Genomic DNA, 19,261 nt, shown 5'->3' on the forward strand with positions numbered 1-19,261 from the left:
TCCTTGAACACTGACTGTGATGGGTGAGAGCCTGCCCTCAAACTGTCAGTGAGTAAATACATTGCAGTCCTGCCCCAAAAATCTGTCTTCTCTTCCTGTGCAGCTTTTGATCTCTGTGTCTTGTTAGGAACCAGATAGTTCCAGTGATGGTATCAGGTCAGATAAGTAGGTGCTGCTCCTCATGGATGCACTGTGTGCGGGAGTATCGGCAGCAACACCCTGAAAGTACTGAGCTTGGCGGGGAGACTGGGTGCAAATTCACTTCTTAGTTTTGTTTCGGACCTGGAGCCAGATACTGGGAGGGACCCAATTCCCTAACCTCTTCCCTGCTGCGGGAAAGCCTTTCCACCTGGCTGAAGAGGCCAGGAGGATCTACGCCTGGCCAGGACAGGACTCCATTGCCGGCTGCTGCCCTTGTCATCGCCCGCCCGCCCGTGATGACACCCTCCAGAGGACCTTCTGTTGGCTCGCCCCAGTACCCCTAACAGGAGCTGCAAGCAGAGGGGGTTTGCCCTGGAGTGAACGACGCAGACACACACTGCTGTTATGGTTTGGAATTATTTACTTGTGGTGATTTACATGTGCTGTAACATTAGACACAACGGCCGAGCCCCATGCTCTGGTTTTGTGCTTTGGACTGTGCAAACAATGTAGAGTCTTGACAAACAGTATTTGGCTCAGCACAATAAACACGCTGGGACAATAAAGGACCAAGTGAGAAGAAAAGCCTTCTCATGCTGGAAGGCCACAAAGCACTATTTCACTTTCTTGAGCAATTTGATCATTACCAACAGAAGAAATGGCATAAAGCGTCAAGTATTAGTATTTACTACTCATGCTTGTCTCTCAGCACGTGAACCAAATACATTTTGAGACTTAGTTAAGCTCTGAAAAAATGCTGCCAAAGCTCTGCCCTTCAATTCAATCGAACTTCAAACTGACCTTCATAAGAGTACAAGATGTGGTCCAGGCCACCTTAGCTACCAGCTCTTGCTAAATGTCGTTTTGCTCAATTCATCTTTGACGTCAGGCAAATTCAAGCAAACCTTGGGCTGTATTTCTAAAGCCCGAATCAGAACCTCCTCCATTCTGAGAAAAAATTTAAAAAGTGCGTCTTTTGGACACTCCTGCCAGATAACACTGATGACAGATGCTAGCAAAATGCAACATATTTTTGCTCAAGGTGTTGAAAACACAGTATTCCCTGGGAGAATAGTTGAGCCTGAAAATTTTCCCAGCCCTGCTGAAGGGAATTTTCCATGAGTTTCTGATTCTATGTCTGTGAGTGTCTGTTACCATGCAAGGATATATGCAAAGGGCAATAAGTGAAGGGAAAACTGCACTGAAAAAGCATTACCCTGTCAGGACACCAGCTGCCCCTTACTGCTGGGGAAGGGTAGTAATGAGTTTAAAGCCCCTGGAGATGTTGCAGTGACTATTGATGATCTGTGCTTTTTAATCTCTTCTACTGTACGATGAATTGCCTAAAAGCAATCTAGGTAATTTCTCTGGGAAGTTCTAGCTCTGAGGGCAGGTCAAGGCAGAGCAATGTGTGGCTAAAATCTGTGTTTTAACCAAGTAACTCGTTAATGTAGTCACAAGCTCCTTGCTCTGGCCTCTGTCAGTCCCCTCTTTTGAACTGCGGGGCACGGCAGGAGACCACTGCTCCCCGGAGGGGCTGGATGCAGTTCTCATTCTGTTTTGCACTGGCTGTGTTGTTTGGTTTCTGTCACTGGATGAGGGACTATGAATTCCTGTCTGTGACCCTTTGTCAGAAGGACTGTTCCTTCTGACCAGGTTGTCTGCCTCCTCCCCCCGCCTTCTTTTCTTCCTCCCTACAGACTCTTTGCTCCCAGCTTCTTCACATTAATGGGTTATGGTAGGAAAAAGAATCACTGCAACCACTGAATAGTCATTAGGGAATCTGATGGCTGGTGTTGATCACGTACGCAGCTTAAGAACATTAATTGCCATAGCTGGTATTTTGCGGCTTCTCTTTCAATGCACTTTATAAGCAGCACCCTTTAAAGAGTATTTGTGGTGCTCACTGATGCTCCCATGTATCGAGCTGCAAACCAGGGTCTGCCTGGCTCTCTCCTGGCTGTGCCATGCCACAGTCATCCTGTCACACCTTGCGTCGCTGAAGCTACTTGGTATAATGGCACCGAGAACTTCCAAATACTTTACTTTTATATTCATGATGTTGTCATCTACTTGCTCGGGCCAGTTCATCCTGGTGGGGTCCTGGGGCTGTGGCAGTGGGGCAGGGGACAGGGCAGGGCACTGGGCGGGTGCTGGAATGCGGTGACAAGCAGCCTGTGTCAGCAAAGCCCCTTGGTCCCGCACGTCCGCCGCATTCCTCCTCTGCGGGACAGCCGGCACCCTTCACCGTTGCCCCCGTGTTCAGCCCCGAAACGGCCGCCCCGTTGAATCAGCCTTTGTCCGGCTGCGCTGAGCATGAGAGACATTCTTTCCAGGCTAAAATGCCAGACAACAGAAATGATCCAGCTGGCAAAGGTGCGTGTGTTTGCGCTCTTCCTCTCTTCCCTGTGCAAATCCTATGGCAGCAAAGGAGGGAATGATGCCCTTCGTTACCACTGATGGCACCACTCTGCTTTTAAAACGGACTGGGGGTTAAGCAGTGTGTCTACATGTGCTTTCCTGCTGTAAAGGAGGACTCTGTGTTGTCCCAGAAAATCCAGATTGTGAGGAGCTGTTCCTTCAGATGCTGTGGGACTGCTATCTAATTACAGGGTGTGCCGAAATCACCAGGGGCAGAGGCAGATAATGCTGTTTACGATCAGTCACCAAGATGTTATAAAAGGCTCATTAAAATAAGCGGGAGGCAGAACTAGAGAAATCTCTTGGCAGCAAGGCAAGTATTTGACCCTTCAGGCTTTCCGGTGCCAGCCAAACAGCATCATACCATGAAGTTATCCTCCTTATCTTTATCCTAAAAAGAAGGAAGAGTCACAGTGCTGCTAGAAACCTATATGTGGAGTACAATGAATTTTGAGCTTAAATAGAAATAATGGTTCCAAATCTATAGATGTATCTGCAGGCAAATCATGAACACAACAACTACTGAGAATTCACTGTCTCCTAATACCCTGTGTTTAGTTTACTCACAATATCCTACAGCTTTTTGTTAATATCCAAAAAGCCATAAAGCTAAACAGGGAGTCAATTTTCTTTTTGTTTAGATCCCCTGTAGGCAGTGAAGCAATTGCAGAGATTACAACACTGGGTGTAAGATTGATGGGCATACTTAGCTCTTCTGTTTCTTAATTTGGCCAAAGCTGTTTTATCACTCTCTTCAGAATGACCCCGTAACTCCTGGCATTGTTGTTGACATTCACCTTTCATCAACCTTGTTGGTCTCTTCACAGAAGCTGGCTCAGCCTCTCCTACAGATGCTCAAGTCCCTTAATCACCTTCACAGCTGTTTGGTGGCCTCTCTCCAGTGTGTCCATATCTCTCTCTTAGGGGGGAGCCCAGCCCTGGAGACAGCCCTCCAGCAGTGCCCTCGCTGGTGCTCCGTGGAGGGTCAGATCCCCCTCCTTGACCTGCTGGCAATGCTTTTCCTAGAGCAGCCCAAGACACTGTTGGCTGCTTTTGCTGCAAGGTCCCATTGCTGGCTCGTGTTCAGCTTGGTGTCCACCAGGTCCTTGTCTGGGAAGCCACTTTCCACTTACTCAGGTGCCAGCCCTGCTCTGCTGCTCAGGCTTGTCCTCTCCAGATGCAGGCCCTGCCACTTCAGGTTTACCTTCAGGAGGTTCCAGGCAGCCCATTCCTCCAGCCTCTCCACATCCCTTTGCCTCGTGTAGCAACCACTACACACTCTGCCCCATTGTCCAGATCTTTTATGAAGGCGTTGAACAGTGTTTGTCCCATTACTGGCCCCAGTCACCACTGGTGACTGGCTTCCAGCTGAACTTCATTCCCCTGTCCACATCCCTCTGTGCCTGGCACTTCAGCCAGTTTGTGGACACTGGTTCCAGTGGTTTCCCTTTGCCAACCGCATGGCAGCCTTCACCTGATGGTCTGCTAGGCTTATTTGACTAAGCCATCAAAATGGGATGGATACTCGATAAAGCCTAGCTTAACAGTTTGAATTAAATGGAGGATCAAGCTGACCCTGAAGTTCTCTATATGGTTCTGTCTTCACATTTTTGGTTGCCCTATCACCACAGAAGTCCTTTAAAGCTGCTTGAAATAACGTGGTAGGACAAGCACTGTGCTTATGGGGTCATAACATCATCGCTGCCAGTGCTAGACTTTCAGTTCATCTAGACACAAAAGAAAAAGGACTGTAAATAGCAAAACTTAAGCCATGTCAAATCTCGAAAGCGCACACAAAAAAACAAGCCCTGGAGAGTCTGTCTGGTCAGTGAATTCCTTCTGTCTGGAAGTGATGAAATGCATGCTGGTTCTTGAGGGTTGCCTTCGAGTAATGCTGGTATGAGGATTTGAGTGCAATAGTTAACTATCAAACCAGAGTCATCAATTGACTGCTAGTGTGTGAAATGATCCCACTTCTTTTGCCTAGTCTTAGATGTTGCCTGGAATATAATTAGAGTATCTGAAACTGTCTAGCTCAGAAAAAAACAGAAAAGATGGCAGTAAGCAGAAAGATTTGGTCCAAGGTTTTGGAGGCAACTTTATCAATAACTTTTTGTCCATGTTTAGAGTCTTCCCAGATGATGCTACAGAAGGATAAAGGTAGTCTGCTTCTGTTCGTGTTTTCAGCAGTTTTAAAGAATCCTAAATACAAGGCATCAAACACTCCAGGAAATAAAAGTAAAGTATCTGACTCCTTGTTTGGCAGTGTTTGCTTCAAAGGCTGCATAGGAGGAGAGTGTTGTCTGTCTCGCTCTCTTCTTCCTTTGTTCTCTCTCTTAGTTCTTTATTTTTTTCAGGGTATCCATCTCCTGCACGTCGGCTTCTCTCTCTCTTTCATCCTGGTACTGTGGCTCTGCAGTCAAAGTTAGTTTTGTGATCTTCATTTCTCACAATCTTGAAAATTGTTGTGAAAAACAGTGATGGGTAGAACATCTGCTGTGTGTTTTTAATTATGAAGCCAGCACTCCTCAAGGGACTTGGGTGACCATGCCGGCTGCCGAGGAGTGGCTTGTATTTCCGTGATACCTTTGCTCCCCTCTGCAGAAGCAAGGACGCCACAGAAATGACAGTGGGCAGGCTAGTAAAATTAATTCAAGTTGTCCAGGCTGAAACTGAGAGAACCACTCGATTAGGTGAGAGCTTGTCCTTTGAATATAGTTTCCAGACAGTTTCCTGGGCTAGGATGAGGCAGGAAAACCAGAGAAGGTGGCATAAGAAGAATGCTGTGCTGAGAAACTTTGTGCAGGGGAAGGTAGACGGTGAAATGCAGCTTATTCCCCCAGGCTCGAAGGCTGAGTGGACATCTGGTTGGCAGCAATCATGAGGAGCCTACATGTGGAGCTGGTGCCACATGGCTATCTGTCTCCTGGGGTTCCTCAGCATTTCTTCCCAGTGGTTCCTCTCCGTGCCAGCGCCGTGTAAGCCCAAGCTGCACTTGCCGAGCACGTGGCTCTGCCCGGCATCATCCTGGCTCAGCATCTCCAACTCCACGCTGGAGGCACGCAGGAGCTCGTGTGGCACCTCAAACATGATCATCTCGTTCCATACGGGGTTGATCTTGTGTTTGGCGCGTTTGGTCTGCTTCTTCTTTAGCTTCAAGGACTGATGCCTCAGTGTCACCTTGACAGAAACGTCTGTGTAGGGAGTGGAGAGAGATACTGTGTTAATGGGCGTGCAACAAAAAGAGCACGAGAGAATTTTAACTGAGGGAACATAAGAAATATTGACCTTGGGGGGAGTTGGTTTTCCTTTTTAAGAAATTACTCAAATCTCTTTGGCTTTCCAAGCTAAATATCTATTTCTTTTCTGTCAAACACCACTTCCCACTTTCTTTCTAGATTTGTATAATAGCAGAAACAAGTCTCTGTTTTCTTGCTACTCTACTCACCGTTGCCAAGTAGATCTTTCAGCTGCTTGGAGTGGAGATTTTTAGCCTTAATAATGACCACCAGCAGGCGGTTCGCTGCTGGCAGGTAGCTGATGGAGAGCAGGACCTCCCCATGGCCTGTGGAAGGCTCCTAGAAATGGAGACATGGGAAGAAGTTTTTTCATTTGTTTGTGTTTTTTTTTACACAATCTTGGCCATAACAGCAGGAAAACAAGGTGATGGGTAGAAGTTTGTGGACTGACCAAGTTTTTTGGTTTTATACCGGAGATTTTTCCAGTTACACTGGATGAGAATAAACCTGGCAAAGATGTCTGGGAGGGCTCGTCCACACATGTGAGTTACAGCTTGCTGTTGTTGTTGGGAAGTAACTGCTTCCTATACACCTGCTTTTAGTGGAACGTGTAATCAAAGGAAGAGGGATTCAGGGCTGAGCCTTTCTCTTTTTTGCCCTTCTCTTCTGCCCATTACTGGCTGGCATCTCAGCTCCCTGACCGCTCTCCCCTCCCTCCCTGTTGCCCCAGAGCAGCCCATGGCTCTCCCCCAGGAGATCGGGGCCGTGTTCTTCTTGGGAGCCAGCTGGGAGGAGAGGAAGCCCGTGCCAGGGCGTACCGAGCTGCCGGCCCGTGGCGAGGGGCCAGAGGGGAGCAGTTATTCTGCTGTGAGTAGGATCTTGTGACAGAAATCTGGTTTAGTGTGAGGTTAATGACCCAGAAGAGTCCCAGAAAGCCAATGTCAATTCAATAGACTCCCTTTGGACTCCTTAGCAGGATTTACAGGCTTTAGGACAGACTGCCCTTCTCCAGGCCATTTCTCTGCTCTTCTAAGTGAGCCATAAATATTTCAAATTAAGGTTTCACCCAGTTACTTGCAACAGGCAAGGACAGGCCCCTGTATGCTCCGTGTGAGCTGACTGACTCTGCAGAAAACACGGCTGTCGTCGCTGTCTGGTTTGAATGACTTATGTGTCCTGTGCAAATCAGGTGGGAGGCCATTACCAAGGAAGCCTGAAATTCAATCCCAAATCAGCCCAAGTAATTTTTTTTTTTTTTTATACGTACTTAAGTAGCAACAAAGAGCTCATATGCATTTCACTTAGATAATTCTGCCCTAAATCTAAGTGGGTCTTAAACACCACCAGAGGTAAAACCAAAGGGAGGCAGACTCAGATGGCTGCATGGCCACCACAAAATAGGCGATTGCCCATGGAGGGACAAATGCAAATACCACCTCCGAACAAAACCGCTGTTTAAGCAAGTCATAGGCTGCTTTTGTTTATTTATCCCCCTCTACGTCTCACCAGGTCCTGTTCTGTAGCTCTTGGCTAGAATTTTGTTCCTGTAGCTCAGGGAACAGAAAGATAGAGTGGAGACTGGGGTGACAGCGCTCTGGAAATGTGCATGCACCTTGTAGATGTGCCTCATCTTGTGCTTACGGCTTTCTAGCTCCTAATATTCTGAGCAAGTTTTTGATCAGTCTGTATCCACGTGAACCCAAAACCTACAATGGCTGGTCTCTGGTGGAGGTTTGTGAAGAGGCCAAGCCAGAGATACTTTTCCTATACCCTGTTTCCTTTTTACTATTAAATCCACAACCTGTGCATCGTGCTGCAACCTTGCAAATTTGCACAAGCACCAGAGCCTCAGCTTCTGTTCTGTGCAATAAGGATAAAAAAGCATCAGGGGGTCACCAAAGAATTACACGTACAGGGCACCACGAAATCACAAAAGGGATGGTGCTGTGCAAGGAACTGCTATCATCGCTGTCATTAGTAATGTGCTGGGAGGGAAGGAAGACAAGATAAGGTTATCAGACTGCAATATCTCCGCTTTGCATTGCTCACAGAGGACCATGAATTCCTGAATACTAATTACACTACCTGCAAGCTCCCTTCTGAGCTCCCTCCGTTTTATGGGGGAGAATTACTAGGAAGATAGGAAAGAAATTTCTGCAGCTCCTGGCTTTTCAAGGAAACATCAGACTTTAAACAAAGCCCGGCAACTTTATTCCTGGATGGATGCTGTCAAAAATAGCTCCTCTCTTTTGATCAGCTCTTCCTCCCTCCCTCCCTCCCTCCCTCTCTGGTTCTTGATGAATGATTCAGGATCTGTATATGAGCTCTCTGTGCAGTGGTTGGCTCTCTCAGGTCCCAGATGACGCAAATTCAGCTTTCACTGCACATCCTCAGCTCTAACTGGGGCACTGCTCAGCAGTACTGCTAGCGTTAACCTTGCGCTGCCAGCCTGGAGAAGCAAGGGCTGCTGCTGTGAGTCTGGGTACCTGCTCAAGCAGGACTCTGTCAGGTGTCCTGGGGTGATAACTGGCCACTGCTGGGGTGGCTCTGCTCCTTGGGTACTGCTTACAAAGCAGGTACTATGGTAGATTTGGCAGGAGGTGAGTGCCCATCTCTCCCAGTTCAGGAATTTAAATCGTTACATTGCAATAGTTTCTTTTGGATGTCCCTTAGAGCAGCAGACTGGGAACTTGTTTCAATTTGCAGCTATTAGGCAAATATTTAGCCTTGTGCTTGAAGTTTTATAAGCAGATTCAGACACACCCTCTCATTTTTATTCTGTTTTTGCTGCCTCTCTCTAATGGAACTCATGGCAGGAGAAAGACTCCTGACCAAACGTGCAAGAAGTCAGTGTGCATACAGCGTCCCCTGTACCTGCTTCAAGTACTGTTGGAATCCTCCCCCTCCACTTGCCCTGTTTACGTGGCTGGGAAGGTGTGGATAAGGAGGATAAGGGAGGTTTTGACGTTTAGAAAAATCAGCGCAATGTAGTGAGGGATGTTTTGACATCTCCCGGAATGAATAGCACTGCTGGGTTGATCTCAGTAAGGATAAGTGGTCTTCAGTCCAACATTCCATCCCCAGCAGCATTCTTCACTCCTAGCTGGAGGCTCCCGCTGTGTGCCCTACTCTCTCCCAGCTCTGCAGAACCACTCCATCCTGCTCTGGAGGCACTCTCTGGTATTCCAGCTCTTGCCACCATGGTCCTGTATCTCGTTCACAGAAACTCATGTTGCCTTTTCTAGACATAGACTTTGAATTGCAGATATGAGTGTAGAGATTGTCATGTAATTGAGGGAGGAGGAGAGGGAGTTTGGATGTATCTTAACTGCCAGAAGGTGCAGGTGGAAGGGCCAGGTTGATGGGACTTTGATTGCTTTCAGAAATGGTTAGCTGTAGACCGACACAGAGCTGTGCAAAGTCACCTCCACAGCCACACATTGCCCCTCTAAACCTGGCTCCAAGCAAATAAAGCCCACCACTGACATGCAGCTGTCTTGGAAGAGGACTTCTCTTGTCCGGAGAATCAATCATTACAGTTTCTGAACTACTGACACAGACTGAGCCCATACCTTCTCGGGGGTCTTTAGCCTTTCCCAGTGGTCCGTCCCGAAGGACTCCTCCATGTTAGCAAGACTCAGTTTGAGTTCCCCCACAATGCTGTGTCTGGAGAACTTGTCGCAGTTTCTCAGGGTGAGGGTCAGTGTCCCCTCTGGCATATCTTCCTTGGCCAATGGGAATCGCAGGACCTCCTCCCAGAGGGTGTGAAGCACCTTCTTCTTCAGCTCTGTCTGGGCCTCAGCAATACCGGACTTGCTCACCAGTGTGCCCAGTATGTAGCAATGGCAGCCAGCGTCTTGGTCGCCGCTCACTCTGCCATGCAGAGCTGGAAAAGAAAGATTGATTGTAAAGACCAAAGACAGCCCTGAAATACATGTGTACAAATAGCTTCTTGCTGCATGAGAGCCACAATGTAAAACAGCTGAATAAGCGTTGACCCCTGCTTCTGTTTGCACAGAGCAGACTGATCCATGAGCCCACGCTGTGGAGTTTTCCTCGTGGTGCTCAGTGTCCTTGTTCTGCCATTGCAGAAGGATTCTGCTCGTGTTTGGGAGAGCAACACCTGAGCTCAAGGAAACATGCTCTGTCAAAAGCTGCAGAGCAGCGCAGAGGAGCACACCTTCCCCCGAGGGCTCACCAGACAGCCTGGCTCTGTGGGCAAAGCTGAAGTCCTTGCTGCGGCCAGCCCAAGGACAGCTGCTCCTCAGCTGCCAGGTCCCACATGTTCAGGGGGGCCTCCTGGTTCCTTGGGGGAGCAGAGCCGGATCCATCCTGGGTGGCAGTGGGGTGCAGGAGCCCCACGGTCGCAGCCCACAGGTGTGGGTGTCCATGGCAAGCTGGGGGATGCTGCTGGCAGGCGGCCCACGGCAGCGGCTGCTGCTTAGCACCCGTTCAATCCTCACTTCTGAGGGTGCAATGTGATCAGTTTTCCACAGAGATCTGCATTGTGCATGAATTATTCAGTCAGCTTGTTTTGCTTTCCCAGAGGAACTGGTGATGCCTCAGCCCTGAGCAGCGAAGCGGTTACACTTGTCAGTTCCCATTGCAGAGGGTGGAATGGAGCCCGGCTGGGCACAGCCAGAGGGACCTTCCTCAGGGACCTGCAAGATAAGCCTGAGATCTCTACCTCAGCCCTTGTCTTGACTTGAGGAAGAGGCAGTAGGGAGCGGGTCAAGCAAACAACGAAAGTTATAGTGGAAGGAGATAGCAACCCCCTTCCCCCTGCCCCCAAGGGGCCCATCCTGCTTCCCGGCTCCTGGGCCTGAGCTGTGCAAGCTCCTGGTTCTCTGAGCTGTGCACTGCATGCTCGCTTCAAGCAGCTATTTCTGTTCTGCTGGCCTAGAAGCAGCGAAACATCCCATGGTGCCGGGGATGCACGTTGGTTTTAAAAACCATCGGGTGTCCTGTCTCCTCCACCTGGAGAGTCACCAGTGGGAGATCTCTGTCCCTTACCTTCCAGAAGGGCCACGCGCAGCTCGGCTTTCTCTGGGTCGTAGGCGAGGGAGTAGCGCAGTTCGGGGGCCTGGTTGCAGCCGGCAGCCCTCTCGGGGTTCAGGTGCTCCGTGACACACACATCCTTGACAACACCTGGAAGGAAATAGCCCCTTTAGCGAGAAGGGCTTCACCTTCCAAGGAGAACAATCCCACCCCATCCTCACTCAATGTTTCTACACGTCTTACTATTCCTACCCCTTGTAACGCAGGGCTATCGTTTACGTTCCTTCTTCCTCCATCGCCGTATCTTCTTTTGGCTCTGCTTTCTCATGCTTTCAGCCCTTTCTACAGCATGAGACATTTTTGCTCTCTACCACCCTGTGCTCTGAGATGGTTCTCACACACTGGCTCTTTCACCTTGTGCCTCGGCCAAGGTGTCTAAACTGCACTCATTACTTGTTTATATTGTTTTAAATAATTTTTAACTTGATGAATTAAGTCTCGTGGTCCCTGGACTGAGAACTTGAGCTTTCTTTTGAGCTGCCACTCCACTCTGTGTTAGGTCAGATCCCTCTAAACATTTTCTTAATGTTGGAAATACAGTCTTTGTCACACAGCAGACATCTATTTCCATAGGGCTTGACCAGGTTGAATACAGTAAGTGTGGGAAGTTGTGAGGCAGTTTCTCCACACGTGATTTTGAAGCTGAGTACGTATTTCATGCTGAAATAAAGCAAGTTGCAAGACTAAAAGGGAAGACCCGGCTTTTTGCCATCAAAAGCTCCTATCTGCAAGATCAGTTCTGATTCACACAGAATCAGACCAGTCCTCCTAAAGACCTCAACCACAGCCCAGACCAGTTCAGTGTGGCACCGAAAGGGGAACCCAACAGTCCTTGCTTTATTTCAGCACCACTTGAGCTGCGAAATCAGGCACAGCAGGAAGCCAACCTGCTGGTGCCAGCAGCAGTGCAGAGAGTCTCTGACACCAACACACTTGCGTAAAGCCTCAGCTGACGTGCAGCCGTCATCCTTCAGCCTCCCTAACCCGTCATCTTCTCCCTGACACCTAAGGATGTGGCTCGGACAGCCTCTTCCTCCAATGTAGCTGCTCCTCATGGCACTTTCTTTTCCATACTCACAAGTCTCAGGGCGGAGGGGTGAAGAGAGCAGTTGTCCTTCCAGAAGGACAAAAATACAAGCAACTGTAAAAAAAAACCCCAAACCTAATTTTCTTTTAAAAAAAAAACATGACAGATGGCAATGTGTCTCTGGCAAGTCTTCAGAAAGATTTTATTAATGTGGCAACCATAAGAGGCAATTATCCTGTTAGAAGACAGCTGTGAAGGTAAAAAATCAGAGTGGAAGCAACCTAGACATGCTGCCAGATGTATGCATTTTTCCCTCCGCCTCCAGGAATCTTATGTTCCAGGCTTTGGCACGTTACCCTTTGGGCTGGCTGGAAAACAAGAATTCTGTTTGGCAAAGACGTCTGAGGTGTCAGCCTTTGGTTTCACTGTGCATCGTAACAAGCCAGGACCTTCTCACCAAACCGCTGGAAAGAAAAGCAGCAGGGAAAATAAAGTAGACACTTGAAGCCCCAGTGTCCCTGGTGAGGACAGCTAGCATTTGTCCTGGAGGAGATACGCTGCCTAGTTTGGGCCAGATGTTTTACCCGTACTCTGACATCTGTTCTCAGTAGAACGATACTAAATACATGCTTTTGCACAAAATGTCTGCTTTCAGGGAGCCAGATTATTCGACACAAAATCAGATAAAAAAATATTTACAACCAGACACAACTACATCTTTGTTATCTGAATGTCCCAATGAGCTCCATGACTACTTTCTATTAAGCACATCCACTGAAGACAGAACTCGCTCACACTGCTGCTGCTAAGGGAACGAAAAGCGCCCCACGTCCTCATTTTTGCATTTTTCTCTCCAACTGCAACCACATTACGCTCAGAAGTATTACAGACCTACGCCCAGGAAAACAGCTGTTAGTCTGAAGACCAAATGCTCCTACCGTTTTGAGGGAGGACAAACAGCTCTTCGTTGACTTCTATCTTCATCCTGTTCTCATCCAAACCAGTGTGTTTTCCAGCAGCTGGTTCTTCTGTTGTCTTCAGGGAGTACTGCGTATAGTTAACAATTTCAGGTGAAGTTACTACTGGTTTGGGGCCGTAAATGTTGGGAAACTTCAGGAGTGCTCGAGGCTGGACAGGCTCTGCAGTTTTCTTAACGTTGAACTGAAAATTAAAACCTTTTTTATTACTTTGCACTAATTAGACCAATTCTTCTGATTCCCTCAGTGTTAAATGAGCTGAGACTACAAAGGGAGAGAAGACAGTCCCTCTGGCTGTTCTTACACCATCGTTTCTAGGGTTGTAGAAACCACTGCCTGTATGTGGAGAGATTTTCTTGCCAAAGCTGATACCCTTCTACCTGGCATATGCCTTTTCAGATTTACTCCTCTACAGGTGCTTGGTTGTAACAAAAAAAAAGTTATGTTCTTATCATTTGATTATTCCTCTGTTCCTGTATGGCCTGGTTTGGGCAGGGAGAGGAGGTTAGAGAGCATCTGTTCACGTTTACTGGCCAGCCCAGCCCTAACCCATGACACTGTACCTGTTAATCCTTCTCTAATGGGTCTATGTTTTCTCTTAGCATGGAAAGCAACCATGAACTTCATTTTTTTAATTATTGAGGTATACTGTTTTTTACCCTTATGTCTGTAGCGATAGGACAAGAGGCAATGGCTTGAAACTGAAAGAAGGTAGATTTAGATTAGGTATAAGGAAGAAATTCTTCACCGTGAGGATGCTGAAGCACTGGCACAGGTTGCCCCAGGAAGCTGTGGATGCCCCATCCCTGGAAGTGTTGGACAGGTTGGATGGGGCTTTGAGCAACCTGAGACAGAGGTGTCCCTGCCCACAGCAGGAGGGTTGGAACTAGATGGTCTTCAAGGTCTCTCCCAACCTAAACCATTCTATGATTCTATAAGTCAAACCCAAGATGAAGAGGCTATAGCCACCCACGGACTCAGAACATTTTACAGGAATATGTAGGAAGCATTGGAAAGGCAAAGGCACGGATCATACAGTCATGTGGAGCAAGTACAATCGACATGGAGCAATAAGACAAAGGAGAACTGTTAAACAAGTGAGCCCTGCAATGGAGATCAAGAGCAGCTGATTCAGTGGTCATCTCAGCCTCTTGGCTGACCCTCAGACACGCATTTTCCCTTTATTACACCAGGTTTGAAATTTGAATTGTGTCAGAGTTTATAGAATCTTAGAATCATGGAATGTGTTGGGCTGGAAGGGAGCTTTAAAGGTCACCCAGTCCAAGCCCCTGCAGTGAGCAGGGACACCTTTAACTGCATGAGGTTGCTCAGAGCCGCATCCAGCCTGACCTTGAATGTCTCCAGGGGTGGAGCCTCCACCACCTCTCTGGGCAACCTGTGCCAGGGTCTCACCACCCTCGTAGCAAAGAACTTCTTCCTGGGATCTAGTCTAAATCTACCCTGCTCTGGTTTAAAACCACTGCCCCTCGTCCTGTTGCTGCACACCCTGGTGACCAGCCCGTGCCCAGCTTCCCTGTAGCCCCTTCAGGTACGGGAAGGCCACTGTGAGATCTCCTCAGAGACATTTCAATTCCCTGCTGAATGGTGAACACAGAATGAGCAGAAGAACCTGAAAGACACTGTGATGCTCAGACAGGCCAAGCAAAGCTTGCCACAAAGACATTACTGTTCTTCCAAAACAATGAAAAATATTTTAGTGGAATATAACAGTCCTTTTTTCCTTATGTCCCAAGAAAGAATCCTGTCTGCTCACAACTGAAATAATTCCTGATTCCTTTATATTTGGGTTCGTCAACAGGGAGGAACAAAAGCTGACTAGCAAATGACCCTGTCCATTGCAATAGATTTTATTAATGTTTCCAAAACACGAAAGACAAAAAGCAGAAGTAAAACTGCCGTTTTGGTTGATTATTGTGCAGTGGGATTTCTTCCAACCCCGCTGCCTGCCAACCTTTTCTGTGTTAAGTTAGATCAAGGGCGAGCCAGAAAACATTGGTAATTAAGTTTTTCATTAGTCTCATTGTCTCCTATTCATAATGAATGAAGATGATGCCCTGAAGCCTTTGTCTGTGTGGGGACTTTGTGGTCCCAGTTCACGTGTCCTGCGGGAGCACACCTGTCCCTCGAGAAAGAAAGCAGCCTTGCACTTAGCTCTCTAGTCATCCTCTGCTGATGTGGTTACGTGCACTTGGCAGCGGTGAAGAGCCAGTGAGGTCAGCAACTCTGTCTCCTGCAGGCAGCCAGTGCGTCTGTGTTTAGGAAGTGGACTACATAACGGAGCCTTTAGTCTTGCCTAATTTTAAGGGTCCTGACGGAGAAGCAAGTTGAGAAAGACAGATGTCACCGCGTGCAGCCCCCACCCCGCCTTCGGCTGGGTTCAGACATCCTGAGTGAGATCCCCTGTTTAGAGGTGTGAGCCTCATCAGCCCTAAAATACCTAGGGAATTGGAAGTCACTCATCCAAATCTGAAATGCAGATTTCCATTCTCCTAAAATTAATGCAGACTGACCAAGCAGAATACGTTAGGAATCACCAGACAGCAGCCTGAGCAAGCGGGTGGCTTTTGTTCAGCAGAGGCAGTGCTGCTGGCGGGCACGTGGTGCCTGCCGTGGGGGTCCGTCCCCACTGCTATCCCCCTTGAAGCCCTTGTTGCACCAGTCCCTGACCATCACACCCGAGCAGGATGCCTGCATTGCACTTTGTGGGATGAAAAATGCCACGTGGATGTGAGATATCGCTGGTACAGTCTTTTCTTCCGCTTGCTAAAAGCCCGACATTTAGTCAGGAAATCCTTCAGCACACAGCAACAAAAAGCTCTGCTGGGTCTAAATATTCCTCTCGTCTGTCTGCTCTGCAGAATTAGAGATGAGAGACATATGCAAGCGCAGTAGGACTGGCCCACCCCCTCTTCCAACTGCATCTGCCTCTGTTTATTATTTTTGCTGCCAGCTCTGCTCCCAAGTGCTGCCTGCTAATCTGGTTACGTAGCACTGCCCTGTGGAAGTTCCCATTGCAAGTCAGGGATGTTATCTTAAATGAAGGGATGCGCAGATGAGTCCGGGTCCTTCTGCATAAAATGCACCAAAGCAAAGAAACCAAAGGTAGCGAGGAGGCTGCGACTGAGGTCCCAGCCCAGTGTCACGCAGAGAGGTTGTTGCCATTGCTGGATATGCTTAGTAATCTTCACTCTGCATGCTTTGCTGAGACTTTGCAAACCTACAGCCATTTTTAATTGTTCTATGGATGTATCTTTTTGTTCAAACTCTTCTCCTCACGTATGTAGGGCATGCCCCTGGGGAGCTTCTGCCTATAGCAAATACAAGCATCACTGTCATGGGAGACATGCCAGGTGAATAAAATGTGGTCTTGCTTCATCTTCCTTTTGTCATCTCTGTTTATCAGAATCAGTGGCCCTGACAGGCTTCAGTAATTAAGTATGTCAAGCGCTGACTAGGACATACAGTGTACTAGTGTAGTTGGAAAAAAGTCCCGACAGGACAATTTATAAACATAGACAGAGATGATAAAACGTCACAAGCTCAGAACTCAAGCTGAGATTCATTCCTTCGAGGTGTATAGACTGATTCTGAATCAGTGGCAGCATAGGAGAACGCATGTTCCTGGCGAGAAAACTATTTTAATTGGAAAGAACTGTCAAACATGCGGAATATGCAAACTAAGAACATTTTGCACTTTCTGTGGCAGAATGTTCCTTTGGCTGCTAGAATTTGGCTGCTAGATTTTTTTTAAAAAACACCCCAAAAACAGTAACATTAGAAATAATACTTCTGATTAGAAAGTCTACGATCCTAAAAGAATACAGTCGTGCAGGTAGCAGTGACAGATACGCTGAGGACAGGTAGGACAACTTGGTCTCCTGTGGATCAAATACTAGACTAAGTTATAGCAAAACTCGAGGAATGTAGAAATATTGTGAGGAGCATAACCTAGTAGCTGCTGGGTACTGGAGGCCTGGTTGGAATTTACGGTGACTTAGTGCTTATTTCAGTCATAGAAGCAGGATAACACCCTGGAGGGCACGCTCCAGGACAGATTAATGCTTTCCCAAGATGTTTCCCAAAAGGCTGTATGAAATAAATAGTCCAGCCCAAGGATGGAGTTAAAGTAAAGATTTCAGAGGCTTCTGAGCTAGAAGATTACAACAACATCAAGTCTCCTGTAGAAAGAGGCTGATGGTGAGATTATCTGTGGGTAGTGTTGTTCCAGACAATAGCTAGAAAAAATGCTATGCAAAGTGATGTGACTGTCCAAGTTACATTCATTTCAATGGTAAATTTGGGGAATCTCAGCATTATTGTACATTCTTATATAAAAGAGTTCGAAAATACCCTGTATGAGTTAGAATCATAGAATGGCCTAGGCTGGAAGGGACCTTAGAGATCATTTAATCCGACCTCCCTGTCATGGGCAGGGACGCCCATGGGGGACGCCAGGGGACCGAGCGGAGAAAAGACAAGAAAGGAGCCTGCAAAGGACGTGACAACACTGTCAAACAGAATAGTGGGTGAAATGCGTCCTGGGAAAATGCAAGCAGGTACAAGGAGGTAATCACCATGCTCGTGGGCGCACGCTCAGAATTAGGAGTGATCTCTTGAGAAGTCCTAAGCTGAGGGCAGGTGTTCATCCGTGGTCAGCAGAGCCATCCTGCTGCCCCCCAGCAACCAGAAGCTCTGGCAACGCAATTCTGTGTATCTGCACCAGCCTGCACAGTACAAGTAGTAGATTTTGTCGTCTTTCCTCAGAACAAACTGCAACAGGACCATGAGGATGCCAAGGGCTCTTTTCTGCTAGGAGCTTAAGGATGGCAGCCAGAGAGAGACATTACAGAGAAATTCAGTTAGGACTCCTGCTACGCTCTTTGAAGAATACAAAAATAATAGGCAGCCCAGATAATTAAAAGGCAAACAAAGACTTACACAGTGGATCACTGGCCTTTGAAATTGGCTGGTATGGCAGGTGATTGGCTAGATGGAAATGGAAAGAACGTCGGCACATACAAACATCGGGAGCAGCAGCCAACAGGTACTACTGCCACAGACTGACCAGTGTTATAGCTCACGCTGCAGAGCCAAGTCAGCCAAGGAAATCAGTCAAATGTTTCCCTTTGAAGAGGAGCTTCCCCTTAATAAGGGTATTAGCAGGGCCCAATAATTCCCCTTGCTCTCAGGAGTAAGTCAGGGAGGTTTGATTCTAACAAGAAAGAGAGACCGTGCAGGGATGCCAGGCGTTATCCGTACTCCACATTGCTCTTGGAGGAAGAGAAGAAGCAATTCAGTGTGATGAGATCGTCCAGTCATCACACTCTAGATTCTCACTTGCATTTTATTATCATTTCAATGCCTTACTTCTCAGATGATTAATTCACTCAGTTAGAGGGGCAGAGGGAGGAGGAGGGATAATTTTCACTAGAAACCAGCTGTTGACAGGGAACTATCCTGCAGGGAGCATTAGATACCATGAGCAGAGTTAGGAAAATAGCTGCTATAGGAGATCCCAGCAGGAGTCCTCTCCTCTGTACAATGCTGCTTGCCACCTGGTAAAGTCCAGTTGTCTCTCCTCAGGAGATGGTCTCCCTCGTGATCTAGCTTGACAGCTGAGCAGCATTTCCAGTCCTCCTCCCCTCTTTTTGCCATTAGCAGCTTTCTCTCTGTCAATGTGGCAGCTGTCTCCTGCTTCCGCAATTCTGCAGGTCACCCAGCCCATCTCCCTTTTTCCCCTCACTCCTCCTCCCGCTCTCGTGTTGTTACATCCTGAACACAGGCAGCAGATAAACAGGCAGCATAAAGCACAGGCTAAGTAGCCTAACAGAAGTTGCATTCCCACCCTCTGCATTTAAAAAGAAATCACAGAGTAAATCAGAGAGATGGTGTCTTACTTGCTGGGCTGGCTGAAGCACGCTGGGCTTAGCATTTTCCACATCCTCCTCTTGGTCCTTTTCTGAGACTCCTTTCCCAGGTTGCTTGCATTTGCAGAAGCAGGTGAGACCACAGAGGGCGAGGATGCTGGTTGCAGTCCCTAAGGTAGCCCCCAGGGCTATAACTGGGGCTGATAAAACCATCGTCCTGTGCTGCACAGGAGCAGAAAGCGCAGAAACCCTGTGACTCCTTCTCCTCCCTGGGAGAGCAGCTCTCGCGCAGCCACTCCGATTCCTAGCCTGGCTTCATTCTCCTTGGAAGTCTGAACGCAATTCTGCTGTGCAGCGAGGGAAAGGGACCAATCTAGAGGCAGTGATAAATCATCCCACCTTTGCTAGGCAACAAGGCTACCTTTCTGTCCTGATGATGGAGTTTCTGCTCCAGGTCAGGTGGAGGAAACAGTGGCCGTGGTGCCTGCGGTCTCCACAGAGCTGCAAACA

The 19,261-nt window shown here is 47.9% G+C and overlaps 1 protein-coding gene across 1 annotated transcript; it reads right to left on the reverse strand.

The window, feature by feature from the left end:
• Positions 1–5,321: 5,321 nt before the first annotated feature.
• On the reverse strand, positions 5,322–18,964 carry SYT13 (synaptotagmin XIII). Its single transcript, XM_009874414.1, has 6 exons — positions 18,782–18,964; positions 12,825–13,047; positions 10,815–10,949; positions 9,374–9,687; positions 6,011–6,140; positions 5,322–5,756 (listed from the first exon to the last, which is right to left on the reverse strand). Exons 1-6 carry the CDS (start codon positions 18,962–18,964, stop codon positions 5,452–5,454), a joined length of 1,290 nt encoding a protein of 429 aa, XP_009872716.1. The 3' UTR covers positions 5,322–5,451.
• Between the last annotated feature and the right edge of the window lie 297 nt (positions 18,965–19,261).

Source organism: Apaloderma vittatum, unplaced genomic scaffold, assembly GCF_000703405.1.
Source record: "Apaloderma vittatum isolate BGI_N311 unplaced genomic scaffold, ASM70340v1 scaffold21298, whole genome shotgun sequence".
Taxonomy (NCBI): Eukaryota; Metazoa; Chordata; class Aves; order Trogoniformes; family Trogonidae; genus Apaloderma; species Apaloderma vittatum.

Coding starts and splice junctions, on each gene's coding strand:
- SYT13 (XM_009874414.1), bottom strand. CDS start 18,964: ATGGTTTTATCAGCCCCAGTTATAGCCCTGGGGGCTACCTTAGGGACT. Junction 10,950..12,824: donor GTTTGTCCTCCCTCAAAACG/GTAGGAGCATTT, acceptor ATTTCCTTCCAG/GTGTTGTCAAGGATGTGTGT. Junction 5,757..6,010: donor GAAAGATCTACTTGGCAACG/GTGAGTAGAGTA, acceptor CTCCCTACACAG/ACGTTTCTGTCAAGGTGACA.